This window comes from Polypterus senegalus, chromosome 5 (assembly GCF_016835505.1).
Source record: "Polypterus senegalus isolate Bchr_013 chromosome 5, ASM1683550v1, whole genome shotgun sequence".
Classification (NCBI taxonomy): domain Eukaryota; kingdom Metazoa; phylum Chordata; class Cladistia; order Polypteriformes; family Polypteridae; genus Polypterus; species Polypterus senegalus.
The window spans coordinates 153,913,878-153,930,464 of record NC_053158.1 but is presented as its reverse complement, the minus strand read 5'-3'; the positions used below and the strand labels follow the sequence as shown (position 1 = coordinate 153,930,464).

At 39.7% G+C, this 16,587-nt stretch overlaps 1 protein-coding gene across 1 annotated transcript in view; it reads right to left on the bottom strand.

The window, feature by feature from the left end:
- slc22a13b (solute carrier family 22 member 13b) overlaps nucleotides 1-14,860 on the bottom strand; it is a 56,633-nt gene extending 41,773 nt beyond the window's left edge. Inside the window, exon 1 of the mRNA XM_039754184.1 lies at nucleotides 14,486-14,860. Within this exon, the coding sequence (XP_039610118.1) occupies nucleotides 14,486-14,860 (375 nt within the window). The remainder of the gene's footprint in view (nucleotides 1-14,485) is intronic.
- Nucleotides 14,861-16,587: the final 1,727 nt, after the last annotated feature.

Sequence of the window (16,587 nt, the reverse complement as noted above, 5' to 3'; positions counted from 1 at the left end):
ACTCAAGTCCCAGAGCTTTGTTTCCCGATGCCTGCAAGTTGTCTATGACCCATCTTCTCCTGCTCAGGAATCCATCACTGATTCATGGGCGCTGGACACCGGATTTAATTTCTCCATTTCAAGACAGCATCACTCTTCCTCGGTGTGCAATCGGGCAGTAGACACTGCTAATCTTCGCACACTCACCCATGCTCATCCTGCAACGGGCTCTTCTACTTCTATCAAGGCTGCTCTCCTGAACGTGAGATCAGTGTCTAATAAAACTTTTATTCTGCAAGACTTTATTACATCAAATAATCTGGATTTCTTCTTCATCACTGAGACTTGGATTTTAAATGGTGACTCTTCGTGTTTTACTGACTTGGTTCCTTCAGGTTATTCATTTTAAACTCTCCTCGTTTGACTCGTCGTGGGGGGGGGGCATTGCTACTGTTTTTACAAGGGGTCCGTTTAGCAGCTTTGAACTTCAACTTTTCGAAGTGTGCAGCTCCCCTTCTTTGTTGTTTGCCGTGGTTTATAGACCTCTTGTAATTAACAATACTTTCATTTCTGAATTCTCTGATCTCCTGGCTGATATTACCCTCTCCCATGACAAAATATATATTGTTGGTGATTTCAACACTCACGTTTGTTGTCAATCGAAACCTTTGGCCAAAGACTTTTTATCAATATTGGACTCATTTGATTTTATACAGCATATTAATACGCCAACTCACTCTCTCGGTCACACCCTTGATCTTGTTCTTACTCGTGATATTTCAGTGAATAGTATTGATTTATGTGATGTTTCTTTCACTGATCACTTTTCTGTAATGATGGATCTGCATATTACTGTTGATCTCCCAACTAATGGCCGTCCACCACGCTGCTCGCGCTTTTTAAATTTTTTTCATTATATCTTATTTTAGAACCGTTTTCTCTAGTCTTTATATGCATGACCAAAATAAAGATATCGATGATTCTGTCGTAAAATTTAATTCCTCCTGTAAAACGGTTTTAGACGCAATTGCTCCGCCCAAGATACGCAGCAATAAGGTAAGACCAGGGGCCTCATGTATAAACGGTGCGTACGCACAGAAATGTTGCATAAGAACTTTTCCACGTTCAAATCGCGATGTATAAAACCTACACTTGGCGTAAAGCCACGCACTTTTCCACGGTACCTCATGCCTTGTCGCAAAGTTCTCCGCTCGGTTTTGCAGACTGGCGGCACCCAGCGTCAAAGCAATGCTACTGTTCCTGTGTGGTTACACCTTATTTTCCTGACGCGGCTTTATAAATACACTGAAACTAACCGCATATCATTTATTAGTGTAATGCATCTGATTGTAATTAACTTGTAACAATATAATGGTCCAGGGAATAGCCATAGTATTCCAAATACCATAACTGCTTTAGCGTTGTTACTCTCACTGCACCTTCTTCTTCTTTCAGCTCCTCCCGTTAGGAGTTGCCACAGCGGATCATCTTTTTCCATATTACTCTCACTGCACCACTCGGAGTATTTATATCACTGTATCTGAGTGTGAATCACAGCAGCAGCTGATCGGAAAGAGAATTATCGGTATACAGCTTTAAGGACACGCTGTCTCAGCCACTGCAAAACGTTTTAAAGCCTTTCCTGTACAGACCTCGCGGTTCAGAAACAGTTTCATCCCAAGAACTATAAACGCACTCAATCAATTGCTCCTTGTAGAACTGTTTGTACTTATAAGTACAATCACCTCACTGTAAACTTGCACTATACAGTTATAATATTGCACAACCTGAGCCACTTTATAAAGCGCGTATTTACATATGATGACAATATCACTGTTAAGATGAAATGCAGCAAAATATGTTTATTATATTATACAGGTAAAACTTTAACTTCATTTAAATAATCTATATTCTTCACTGGGACTGGCATGAAGGATAGAATAATTAAACATGTACTACGAAGATAGTTCAATGTTCCTTAAACTTTTTAAAGAATCAGCGCTCTAAGCTTACAGATGGCTTAACGTCTATTACAGAGCTGATTGTGTGGCAATCGGTTACTTGGAGAAAGAAAAGCAAGAACTGCATGGGCGGCCACGCCAATATATATTGAATATAAAACAGAAAGAGAAAATAACGACACAGCTAAAAATGCAGCGGCAAATTTCAACAAAAGTTAAACACTTGTGTCATGAGCACAAGGCGGCTATGCAGTGTCTGCAAAGGACGTAGCCATCTGCCGTGCCTCACTGACATTGGCGGGCGAAGGAGCCATCGATTCTTCCTCTGCCCAGTGCCACCACAAGCCTAGAGCCACCCTTGAGTACTGCTGCAATAAATAATTTCATCGATGGTCGTGCACAATCGCTGCGCTGTAAAACCCATGTTTAATGTGCTTTAACTCTTATCATCATGAAAATGATATCATGTATACATCTCAGTATTTTAGTTATTCAGAGAGCTGTAATATCACGAATGTAATGGATTCTGTGTCCAGTCGGAGGAAGAGAGCCAGTTTAAGAAGCAAGTAGTGATTCACACACATAGAGCACATAGAAGATCACATTCAAAACAAAGCATTTAACGTGCTACTTTAATTAGGATGTGATTTGAGAAACTGGTTAATTAAACGATTTTAAGATGAAGTTTATGATGTTCTACTTTAATGACAAAATAAACTACGAGATTAAAGTGGAAATTTAGAGATTGAAGTTGACATTTCGTGCTTTTTTTCCCCACTGTGTGCCTTTTTTTCTCTGTACCTTAAAAAGCTTTCATATGACACTCAGACGGTAGGCTACAACTCGCCTTTTCACTGCGACTGATAGCTGAGCTTTCAAGTTTCTCCAACACGCTATGTCACTCAATCAACTTCTTTTTGTTGATTATACCAAGGTTTAATTAAACAAATAGTAAATTTTTCCTTTGCCACCACTTGGTATTCGCTGAAATTCTTATATTTCCCCCCGTGCTTTTCCCATTGTCTTTTCACAGAAGGCTGAGCTTAAGGGCGATTTATATTGATTTGCATATTCAAAGAGGCGTAATTCTGGGAGGAGTTGGGGTGGGACAGCAATGCACGGCATTATACATGAGGCCCCTGCTCCCTGGCTAAATGAAACTACGCGATCACTATGCCGCGCCTGTCGTACTGCTGAACAGCGTTGGAAAAACGATGGACTGACCATCTCTAAACAGATTTTCAGGACTTCTCTTTTGAATTTCCAGGCTGAAGTTAAGAAATCAAAACATGACTTCTTTGCCGATTTAGTATCTCGTCATTCAAACAATCCTAGGGTTTTATTTAATTCAATTAATACGGCCATTCACCCTCATTCTGTGATGGGATTAAATAGCACTGTTCATTCATGTGAGCAGTTTCTATCATTCTTTGTCAGCAAAATTGATACTCTCCGCCGTGGCATTGTTCAAACTGGTTAGGAACTTCCTACTGTTAATCATGACATTGTTTTAGATTCCTTTGATCAAGTCTCACTTTCAATGCTAAAAAGAACTGTTGACACCCTTAAACCAGCTTCCAGCCCCCTCGATATTGTACCACCACGTCTCTTAGTGGAAGCCTTTGATGTGTTGGGCCCATCTTTACTAGACATTATAAATGATTCTATTAGTTCGGGGGTTGTGCCCTCATTTTTTAAACATGCTGCAGTCTGTCCCCATCTAAAAAAGGCAGAATTTGATCCTGGAGTTTTAACCAACTTTTGTCCAATTTCCCAGCTGCCATTTCTGGCTAAAATTCTAGAAAAAAATATTTATAATCAATTAGTCAATCACCTTAACTCCAATAATTTATTTGAGACCTAACAGTCTGGTTTTAGGCGTTATCATGGTGTTGAAACGGCACTCCTGAAAGTGTTCAATGACATCTCTATTATTACTGACTCAGGTGGAGCTGCAGTCCTTGTCCTCCTGGACCTGTCCGGTGCCTTTGACACCATTGACCATGAGATATTGCTGATGTGGCTCGAACATCTTGTTGGGCTTAAAGGGACTGCTCTTAACTGGTTCAGGTCATATTTAACTGGTAGACACTTTTCAGTGACTTTCAATTCCTCTTTTTCTTCTACTGCTTCCCTCAAATATGGTGTTTCTCAGAGATCCATTTTCGGTCCTATTTTATTCTCTATATACCTTCACCCTATTGGAGCGATTTTTAGGAAATTTAACATTTCTTTTCACTGCTCTGTTGATGATACTCAGGTTTATATTCTCGTCTGCAACTCTGCAGTAAATCAGCTCCACGATTGTCTTTCTGAACTACAATCCTGGATGGCTAATAATTTTCTTGATCTATATCAAAATAAAACAGAGGAGCTTATAGTGGGTCCATCAGCTAAAGCCCAAATTGGTCTTGGACTTCTCGGCTCTTTCTCTGTCTTTTCCAAACCTCAAGTCTGCAATCTTGGTGTTATCTTTGACAGTAACCTCTCTTTTCAGAAACAGATTAATTCTGTAGTCAAGAGTTGTTTTTTTCCAACTTCATCTATTAGGTATGATAAAGCCTTTTTTATCTTCTAAAGATCTTGAGAAAGCTACTCATGCTTTTATTTTTTCTTGCCTCGATTATTGCAATTCGCTGTATTCTGGGATTAGCAAATCTCTGATACACAGGTTACAGCTGGTCCAAAATGCTGCCGCTCGCTTTCTGGTTGGGGCAAGAAAGTCCGATTCTGTTTCTCCTATTTTAGCTTCTTTACACTGGCTGCCTGTCAGTTTTCGAATTGATTTTAAAATCTTGCTGCTAGTTTTTAAATCTTTACATGGGTTTGCTCCTGCCTATTTATCTGAACTGTGTGCTTTACACCAGCCATCTAGAGTGCTTAGATCTTCTGGTCAGTTGTCTCTTGTTGTCCCTCGTACTAAGTGTAAAACTAAGGGGGACAGGACTTTTCTAGCTGCTGCTCCTGTAGAAGGAAATTTTTTTATATTAGCATGAGAGGATAGCAAATTAACATGAAGAGCCATAAAAAGTAATTAAAAGCTTCTAAAACATTAGATTAAGCATAAATTATAATGTTAAGCAAATAATATAGGTCAAGCAAATAGTTAACTAAAAAATCAGTTATATTGCATTATTTCTTAGGCTTACAGTAAAATTTAAAACCAGCTTTGGACAGGATAAGAGTTTGAGAACACCTGTGATTCAGGCTAGGAAGCGATAAAGATGGCTCTGAAAGGCAAATCGAAAACCAGCTGGGTTGATGTTTCAGCAGAAAGGCAACAAAAGGCTTTTGCTGTAAGCAGGGTCACGCTGACCTAATGCATGAAGAGAAAATCTTAGTAAATTCAGGCATTAGCAAAAATACTAGAAGAATATATTAGCAATTAACTTTAGTGTAGAAATTAAGTCAAATCAAGCATGCCAAGCAATGATTAAATGAAAGCACATACTATACTTCTTTTTAATTAAAGCATAAGCTTCAGGTCACTATTTTAAAAAGTTTGGAAGGCTTAAGAGAGAAAACGATGAGAGGAAACCCATATATGGAATTGAAGCCTTGGCCAGTTAGAGAAAATGGGAACAGCGTAGAAAGATAAATTCCATAAGGGGGCCAGTGATAGGAAAAGTAAGGAGATAATAAGGGTTCCCATGGAAACTCAAGATTCGGCGAGACAGGAGTAAAAGGGAGTCAGAAAAAAATGGGCAAGAGAGCTCATTCAAGCGAGGTCAGAAAAGATCAGAAATTACATAGAAAAGCCCAAAGATGGTGAGAGGAAGCCATCCAACCAGTCTTAGACCAATCAAAATAAGCTGAACAGACACCAAGAGGAATAATGGATAGTAAAACCAGGTGCAGAAGGAGCTAATTGAATGAGGTAAAAATGATAAGAAATTGTTATAAAAACTTCAATGGCTGTAATGATCGGCGCTCAATCTCATTCAGCCGAATTGGGTTGAGTCCGTGTGGTTGATTTATTGCAATAAAGCCTTAAAACTCTGTCTATCTATCTCGAGTCCTAATAGCCTTTATTTTTAGGTGATGATTAATTTTTCGCCACAACACTCCTCGCCTGTGGAACTCTTTACCTCATCATATAAAGGAGTCGTCTACAATTGAACTGTTCAAAACAAGATTAAAGACTCATTTCTATTCACTTGCATTTCGTGACCTTCAGTAATACTGATGGTTTCCTCTTTGTGATCATATAACATTATTTTTATTTATTTATTTATTATCTATCTTATTTTATGTTAATATATTTTATTACTATTTATGTTTTATTGTTTTTTTTTCTTTCTTTTATTCTATTATTGTAAAGCACTTTGGCTGCAGCATTACTATGTTGTTTTAAATGTGCTATATAAATAAATTGACATTGAAATTGATTGGTGAGAAGCAAAAAAAAGTTCAGACGAGATAAGGAGACAAGAGATAGTGGAAAAAAGGAAGGAGAGAAGGGCTGGCACATAAATAAAGATCATTGAAAAGAACTTGTGTTTTGTACACAACTCCCATTAGCTTTATTATATATTTATTATTAAATCCCATTAGCTGCTACTTACTGATAAAACTATAAAGTAGTATAATACGGTATACTCATGAACTTGAAATCATTGTCTGTGGGCCTGGATTAAATTCATAATTTGAACGTGAATTATCAATGTACATAAATGTAACATTTTATAGATAGGATGCAAATGACCTGTAATTAAATAATAGTGGGCCTGGAACTTAACGGCATGCCTTTACAAGAACTGTTTTGCAATGTACTGTTTGTCAGAAGTTAAGGAAAGTGACCCTATGAAATGCACTGGTGTGGTCACAATTTGTATACTGTGCACAGTACTGGTCTCCATATTATAAAGATGACATACCAGCGCCAAAGAAACTCCAGACATGGCTATTTGACCAAGACTAGAAGGTTTGAGAATATTTTTTCTTCAATTTACATAAACAATGTTAAACGGTGGAATGATGGAAGTTTTTATAATTCTGATGGAGCAAATATGGTTGGAATCAGATGTTACTCTAAGATCAAGGAAACAAAGACACAGATGGAGGTACAACCTTCTCCTTTTCTGGACAATTTAAGCTCTTTCCACTAGAAAAAAAACTTCTGTGATTGTGGGAGGTGAGGAACATGGAGTCTCAGTAGACCTAGTTGAAGACCTAAGCAGTAAAAGAAGCTATACTGTATAGGATAATGATCAAATAGCGGGTAATACCTATGAAGGTGGCACATTAATGGAAACTTGTAAAGGGAACTTAAAGAAGAGCTCCCTCTGTAAATTTAGATTGAAGATAGAAGCTGCAACAGTAGACGTTTGATGTGTTCTTGGAAAATGATATGAAGCCACCTGAAAGTCATCCACCAACCAGCAAGAAGAATGTTGACCTCAAGTGGATATATTGTTGAGAGGTGTAAGGAACATTCTGAGGAGCTCTCAAAATCAGTCGATACACCTTCCTTCATGGAGGTAAAAGTTCAAAAGGCACTAGCAACCAAGGGGAGTTTCTGAGGCTGTAACTGAAACCATAGACAAAAAAGCTTGTGGGTACCAAAACCGCAAAAGTGGATGAGGTCAGAGCAAAAGGAAATTAAACCACCAGGGATGTGCAGGTGCCATAGTTAACACATCTTTTCAAAACTGTGAAAAGAAAGGACACACCAAACCAAAATATTGCAATGGTGGCATTCCCTAGGCAGCATGGTGGTGCAGTGGTAGTGCTGCTGCTTCGCATTATGGAGATCTGGGTTCGCTTCCTGGGTCCTCCCTATGTGGAGTTTGCATTTTGTCCCCAGGTTTCCTCAGGGTGCTCCGGTTTCCTCCCACAGTCCAAAGACATGCAGGTTAGGTGCATTGCCGATTCTAAATTGTCCTTAGTGTGTGCTTGGAGTGTGGGTGTGTATGTGCCCTGCGGTGGGCTGGCACCCTGCCCGGGATTTGTTCCTGCCTTGCACCCTATGCTGGCTGAGATTGGCTCCAGCAGACCCCCGTGACCCTGTGTTAGGATATTGCGTGTTGGATAATGACTGACTGACTGGCTTTCCTCTTTCCTCCTCTTTTACAGTTTCTCCCTCCAACAGTTTGCCATTTTTCTCCATAAAACAGAGTTAATATCCCTGTTAACTACAAATGAAATTCCACAAAAAATGTCCTTATATGCTGATGACATCCTGCTATTTCTATATCCTGCCCCCTCAGACATACCAGAGGTGCTACATTTCTTTAGTGCTTATGACAGCGGTTCTCAAACTGTGGGGCGTCAAATAAATGAACAAGACATCAAAATTAATTTTTTACATTTTTATTTCAAATTTAAATTTGCAAGCACAATAATCACAACGAACACATTATAACTAAAATAAAATAAAACATTTCTAAGGCATAGATCTAATGACTGACTGACGAGCGGCGCCGCTGCTGCTGCTGCTTTTATAGTCGCGTATTTTCAATCCAGAAAGTTCGAGTCGTATTGGTATCTGTCGCAAACATTCGGGTAACAGTAGATCAGGTGATAAAGCGGTGCAACTGCACCACATTGGCAGCATAGCCAATATTGCCAAATTGAGTTAAACAATTTACTGCGTATGGGGTTAATTTCATGATACAACTAACAGCGGTATAATGTTTGTCGGACGAAAATACTGTAGCGACCCGTGGTTGAGTCTTAAAGTTTTTAGAGCCGAATTCTGCCGTGCACTTCTCCCAAGCTGTCGGCTAGCGGACTGCCAACGTTATGCACGCAGCTGTACCCAGCTCTTTAAGTAACGAGCACTCGTGTCCCATACACCGCACGACTCCGAGTGTCTCGGCAATCATTGCTTAGATGAAATCTTAGCAATACACAGCTCTGTCCTGTTGTATCTCTTTATTAGAGCAGATAGTCAGAAAACAAAGCTCAAACTCATTGCATAACCATTGCCAAGGTCATTAACGAAGCCATCTTTCTCATTGATGGTAACTATTTACAATTAACAACCTCGGATGGCAATAACCCAAACCCACCCCACCAGTTGAGCACAAACACATACAACAATTACATCAGGACAAACTATTCGATTACCTTGTTAATTTAACACAACAATAAGCTTTTACATAAATTACCCACAATGCATCATGCCGCCAGCGCTGGCTGCCGGGTCACTACAATACGTTTGTCTTGCGCAGATTGACTTCATCGGTGTCCTCATTTATGAGATTTTTAAAAATTAAAATAAATAATTTATTTGTTTGTTTTTGGCATTAGAATTACTACCAAAGACCACACAAGGCATTTTAACAGTTATTAAAGCACTTTAAAAAGAATCAATTGCAATATTTCATCTAAGTTAGCTGAACACATGCAAATCTTATGGAAGTAAAATACCGTGACACCGCTTGAGTATCATACCTTTGTTAGTTGTATCATGGGTTATTGTCATCTACTCTATCTTTTATTATGCAGGGGGCGCAGAATAATTCCAGGTAGAAAAGGGGGGGGCGCAAAATGCGAAAGTTTGAGAACCGCTGGCTTATGAAGACGTGTCAGGGTACAGAATTAACTGGTCCAAATCTGCCTTTCTCCCTTTATAAGATCTTAAGCAATAATCTCCTCTCACTTATTCGATCCCCGTGACTAAATCATTTAAATATCTCGGCCTTGACATTTCTAATCTGGTACAGAACACAGTCATCTCTGATTATCGTTGCGTCCTTAAACAAATTAGAAGACACCCTTCTCTCCCTAGACACATATCCCTCCATCTTCACTTATTAAAATGAATATTGTCTCCCGTATGAATGTTCAATGCTTCCTCTCTCTCCTCCTATTAGTTATTGACCTGAAGTCTGAGCTTTTCTCTCCAAATTTCTTGGGAATGGTGTGACCTTGTATTACGCATTCTAAGTCCAATGGAGGAGTTTCTCTTCCTGACTTTTACCAAATAGGTTCATACCCCTTAAGCCTTATCTAGAACTGGCTCAGTACTCCCACCAACCTTCCATTTTGTCTTTTCATTAAACAAAGACTTGCTTCTTCCCACCCGCTACACACTTTCCCCTTCACCTCCTTAAACCTAAAGCTCTTTCTGTCTAAATCTGGTCCTTTTATTCCTTATTCTTTAAAGTCGTGGCGCCAGATAGAAAAGCCTTTAGGTTCAGTTCTGATTTGGCACTCAAACACCCTCATATTTCATAAGGAAGCTTTCCATATTGGTGAACAGTCCATTTCTTTTCCACATTTGTCTGTCTTTGGTATTAACACTGACAATGATATCTTTGATGACTCGGGACTCTAGAAATTCCAGGTTCTTAGTTCTGGTTCTCCATCCCCTCTTTGTCTTTTATCTCCAATTGATGTCAGTCCTTAAGTTTCCTGTCCTCTTTTGTCTCATCCACTTTTTGTCTTTGCTTGCTCATTCTCATCACACTAAAACAGTTGCCACTTTATTTGCTCCTACAAGCCCTTTCCCTTGTATTCTCAAAGTGCACTCCCACTTCATAACACATCGTCTTTAGAAACATCACCCAGTCTTCCAGGAATCCCCGTCGTCAGCATACTTAATTGTGTCCATCAATCTCATATATCTTAACCCACGTAAATGTTTTGGTATTGGCTTATTCACTGAAGCCTTTGTCACTCCATCTCCTTAAATGTCCCTAAATCTTTTCTCAACATGTTTTGGAAGTGACTCACTGTCACTTCTGACTGGCTTTCTATTTCAAATTCCCGCTCTTCAGTGCTCTTTATCCACATTTCACTCTCATTGTTATCCTTCTCCTGGCCCTTTCCACACTCTCTCTCTCCGCCCAACCCAGAGGTTATTCTCTTCTCTGGGTACCATGGCTGCCATACTTGCTATGGCTGTTCGTTGGAAATCCCCCTGTTCTGTCTCTACTAATTCTTGAATGTCTTTTTTTTGTATAAACTAACTCTCCTAGAACTCTCAGCACTGAGGATTCACGGCACATCTCGTTCCAACATCATGAAGTAGCTTTCTGTCACCAGGCTTGTGCGGCAAAGACTATCTGGCGGCCAGCAATGATGCGAACTTATCCTCCATGCTGTCTTTCATTTTCAGTTTGGTTGTGGACCGCTGCTCTTACTGATTTATTCATGGCGACACTACTTCAGTCACTTTCTCTATTTTTGCTTATTTTGTTCCTGACAGGGTTGTGTCATGTGGTGGCTTGTTTTTATCTCATTATCTCGCAATTTCATTCATTCTGTTTCTCTCTGTATTTTACTTATTCTCTATAATAAAGATTTGCTCATAAACAAAAAGATTGGAATGGTGGTCCAACTTTTAAAAAAGTGTAAGAGTTCACACTTCCATTACCCTCCTTCCGACTTCATGAAAACCTTTGTGTGTACTCAAATGGAGACATCAGGTGGGAGTTAAATTTAGGGTTACCAAAGGCGATTTGGATTTCACTGTGGAACAGTGGCTCACTGTTTGTCCTTGTGCAGATATTTAAAAAGCATTTCTTAAGTTAACGCTCCCAATATAACACTCTAACCAAAAATAATCAACTAAAACACGGGTGTCAAACTCCGGGCCTGGGGGGCCACAGTGAGTGCATGCTTTCATTAGCCGCTTTTCCACTGCATAGTACGGCACGACACGGTTCAGTACAGCTCACCTTGGTTCGGCTCAGTTCAGCTCGGTTTGCGTTTCGACTGCAGTTTAGTACCGCTTTAGAGTGGGCGGGATTATTCAAGTGTCGTTATAGTTGCGCCGCCTCTACTGCCGTGACACCGTGGAACTTTTACAACAACACGCAGACAACGACAACACTTTAGCTCGACGACGCGCAAGGTTAAGCATCTAAAAAAAGCACATCACTAGCTAACTTTTATCACTGTTGCAAAGCATAAAATGAACTTAACTGCCAGTGTAACATTAAAATGCTGATTCTGTATATTACAGATCTTCCACATTTTGCAAAAAGTCGCAACAGACCATCTGTTTGGACATTTAACCGTGCTTCAGAGTGGTGGGATGTGATTGTTCCCGGTTTTACAAACACTCAGTGGCTGGAGAACTTTCGAAACTTCCGCGTGTCTGTACCTTTAAAGAAAAGAATAGCCAGTGACGCAGTAATGACGATGTTCTCCGGCCAATCAGTGACCAGCAGAGTTTACACGTCACATTTTGGTAACGGTTCGGCACGCTTGGAACCTCGGCTGAGGTGGTACTAAAAAAAGGATCAGGTACCAGGTACTGTTCCCAGTGGAAAACCCCGCAAAAGTGAGCTGAACTGAACCGTGTCGTGCTGTACTATGCAGTGGAAAAGCGGCTATTGTAACCTTCTTCTTAATTAGTGACCGGTTTTCACTGCTAATTAACTCCTTTATCCTTCATTTTCATAGCCCTGTTTTTTTAAGGATTCAGTCTTCTGAATTGATTTCTTTCTTCATTAAATGGCAGCCAAACAGAAATGAAATGTGAAACGAGCCAAAAGATGGTCAGCTAAATTGGAACGTCAAACTCCAACCAATTCCACTCCAACCAGTTTCTTAATGAGAATTTGATTATTGCAGTTAATTAAACTTGTTATTTAATTCCATGGCTTGTTACTGCTCGAATTTCCCAAACTGTTCATTTTCTGTTTTTTCTAACTTTGATAAAATGTTTTGGTGACCATGTTTGATCAACCTTACTGAGACCTTGTCTTTTCTTTATTTGCAGGTTAGCTGGTCATGTGGCGGCTTGTTTTTGTGTCTCATTAGTGTTAGAGTTCTAATTAAGGAAAAAGAAACAACTAAGGGCTGGAGTCACATTCATTAAAACTAAGGCAAAGCAAGCGAATCAGCGGCTCACTAATTAAGAAGATGGTTAGAATGAAAACCTGCAGCCAATGGAGTTCAACACCCATGAACTAAGATAATGGTGGGATTTCACCAACAATGAGGTTTCACTTTAAAACACAAACTGGACTTCATTTATTTTAGAGTGTTTCTTTTAACGTATATACAGAGTGCAGTGAAATTCTTACTTGAATGTATGTAGAGAAGAGCCCAGCAAAATGACACCTTTTATTGCCCAACTAAAAAAAAAAAAGGTGTCATTTTGCTGGGCTCTTCTCTACATTCATAATGGCTAACACGGTACAACACCCAAGTATTACTTGAATGTACTAATCAACATGCAACATTGCGCCCCTTTCCAGCACCAGGGCCGTCTTAACAGCATTATAGGCTCCTGGGCAAAGCAGTGCAATCACTCACAGGAATAAAAATGTAAATGGTCGATACAATTAAACATATATATTTAACAAAAAAAGTGTTTAAATATTAAAAAACATACTGTACAGCCAAAGATTAATCAGCACAAACATATGAACAATATAACATGAGCCTTGACATAAGACATAAACATTTCAACATATAAATGATACTCAATTGGCAAACCATACAGAAGGAGATAGCACAGTATGAAATTGCTATGAATAATTTATTATTACTGAAGCGTTCAACACAAACATTTGTGAAATTTCTTTGCAGAGAATTGAGATGAAGTGACATTAACTTGGATGCTTTTACGTTATGCAGTGCGTGAGATCCGTGCACATACCTGCACGTGAGGTTGCAGAGGTGACCGTGATACTAAATCAGAGGCGAATGTAACACAATAACACATATTCATAGTTTAGCCGCATAGGATGCACAAACCAGTGTGTTTCGTCGTGCCGGTCCCAAGACCGGATAAATGGGGAGGGTTACGTCAGGAAGGGCATCCGGTTGCCAAATCCATATGCGGACAGATGATCCACTGTGGCAACCCTTAACGGGAGCAGCCGAAAGAAGAAGAAGATAGCATTGTATTTATTTATTGACAGCAAGTCACAGTAGATTAGCATGGGCCTCTATGCTCGTGGTACCCCTGGGCAACTGCCCAGCGTGCCCGTGCGTTAAGACAGCCCTTCCTGGCACCACAATCAGCAAGTATAACTAACTATCCTCGAAAGCTTTGTGTCCTTTACATGAAAAAATCAAAGAACATATTTGTCGTTAATGGATATAGAGAATAAGAAAGTTGTATTGGAATATATGCCTTGATAAACTTGATTGCAGAATTTCTCATCACTTGCTATTGTCACCAACTGTCATTGCAAATTAGTCGTTAATGGTGCAACTGTACACAAATCCAGACTTTGACACGATTGCTCCTTCCAGTATAACAAATTATAATAATAATGGCATGGCATGGCAGTGCATCCTGCCATCAGATTGATCCACATTGCCAATAAGATAACAAGTACACTCTCTACAAGTAATAAACACTCGGTCCTACACCCCTGTGGTGCAGCCAGCACAGAAGATAGTTGGTTTAGAAGTAGAACAGATTTTTCAGCCCACATTTCTGATAATAACTGCATAAATTTCCCACGTACAAGAATCTCTCTATACTCTTACCTCACTTGCTAAAAGCAGGCCGATATTTCAACTATTATTTCATTTGTCAGGATAATCAAACATTTTAGATTTTCAGTGAATAACGAGCCAGCAGAGATGCTGTTGTTCGATCATCAAGTAATGAAAATGGGCACACAAACCTGAGTTACTAACGTTGAACTGTACTGCAGGCTCTCATATTCCCATCCATCATTGCACTTGATGGTCTCATTAAGCCCGTAGTTTTCAATGTTCTCCAAGCTCCGGTTAGCCGGGGTATACATCTCACACTTCTCAAAGAAGCCACCCTCATCTCTGGGAATAGTTAGGTTTTTCTGTCCCTCCTTTGTTAGGCTGGAATTGATCTTCAAGATCCAGTCACTTTTGCAGAAATGTGGGACGCTAATGCCGGAGAACACCTGGGCAAACATATGAAACGCCATGAAAATGTTGGGGACACTAATGGCCACCACCAGGCGCTTCTGAAACAGTCCAAACTGCCCAATCTCGGTTAGGATTTGCCCAAAAGCACTCATGTTGCATTCCTGCCGGCTTGTAGACTCTGGCAAATCCCAGATGTTGGGAGTCAAGTCCTCAGTGAGAAGGTTATCTAAGAAGAAATTAATGTTTAATTTAAGGGTCAGGTATAATAAGCACGCACTTTAAACCTGCACTTGGTGAGTGTTTAGAAGTAATTTAGATAGCCGGTGAGATCTGAGAGAGAGAGAGAAAACAAAAAACAGAATGCAAAAGGTAAATATAAAAAAGATCAAGTATTAAATATGATGCAGCATACAAAGGCAACACAAACTATAAAGAGATAGAATAAGATTAACATGTCACGGTAGCCCAGTGTGCAGGTCTACCTAGATGCTGAGTGAAGAATAACTGCACAAAAAAACCTGTTTAGGTGACATGTTGTTTTAGCTTTCACTGCACAAAGATGTTTGAAACAGGTGATGACCCAGGTAAGTCAGCTCAGCAATGATCTTTGTATCACTCTTCCTTACCTTGGACTAATAAAGGACTTCAATGTGAGGCAAGTTACAGCTTATGATCCTTTCACAGGCTTTGATGATGTCTTGCAGATTGGCCTTAGCCTGAACAGTGGCAGCACCAAACCAGACAGTTACAGATGAGGTCAGAATGGACTTGATGTTGGCTGTGTAGAACTGGACCAATATTGCTTAAGAGAGATTGAATTTCCTCAGATGATGCAAAAAGAACATTCCCTAATGGACTTTCTTAATAATGCATGTAATGTTATTGTCCCACTTAAGGTTTTGTGACAGCGCAGTGCCCCGAAAATGAAATGATTCTGTCATCTCGAATGCTGAGCCGTTTATAGTATCTGACTGGTGAACAGGTGTCTGTTTCCTGAAATCTATGATCATCTCCTGAGTTTTTTTTAATGTTAAGGTCCAAATAATTATGGCTGCACCACAATGTCAGATTTTCCACATCTTGTCTGTATATGGACTCATCATTGTTTGAAATGAGGCCTATTAGTGTTATGTTATCTGCAAATTTAAGAGGTTTGACAGACTAATCCGCCAGAAGTACAGTCACTTGTATAAAGTGAGAAGAGTAGTGGGGAAAGGACACATCCCTGCGGTGCACCATTACTAAGGGTTAATGGATCAGACATTTGTGTGCCCAACCGCATTTACTGTTTCCAAAGCAAACAAAAACCAACAGTAGGACCTGCTCTTGTACATTAATTCTCACTTTGTTGAACGCTGTAGGGCAGAGTACAGAAATGGCCCGTGCCAAAGATAAAGCATGTAACGACACCCTGAAAACCACATGTAGTTCAAGAAGAGGACTTCACAGAGGACAGTGGACTCATTATGCATTTAAAATTAAAATATTGTCAGGATGAATACATGGAGGAGGTGCAGTGCTATCTTACAGCTCCAAAGTTCAAATCCAGGAACATGGAGTCTCAATAGATTCAGTTGAAGATGTGATGACTGGAAGCAGCTACTAAACCAATGATCAACTAGTGGCTAACACCTAAAATCAAGGACACACACACACAGATAGAGGTATTACCTTCTTTTGTTAAAGACACCTCAGTTGTCACCACTAGAAAACACTCTTCTACATTGCTGGGAGTCTCAATAGGCCTAGTTGAAGACTTAAGTTGTGAAAGAAGCTAAAAAGGAGAATTATGAAACAGTGGGTAATACCTATGAAGCTGGCCTATTGATGGAAACTAGTTGTAAAAGGAATTTAAAGAAAGATGCCCACAATAAATGTA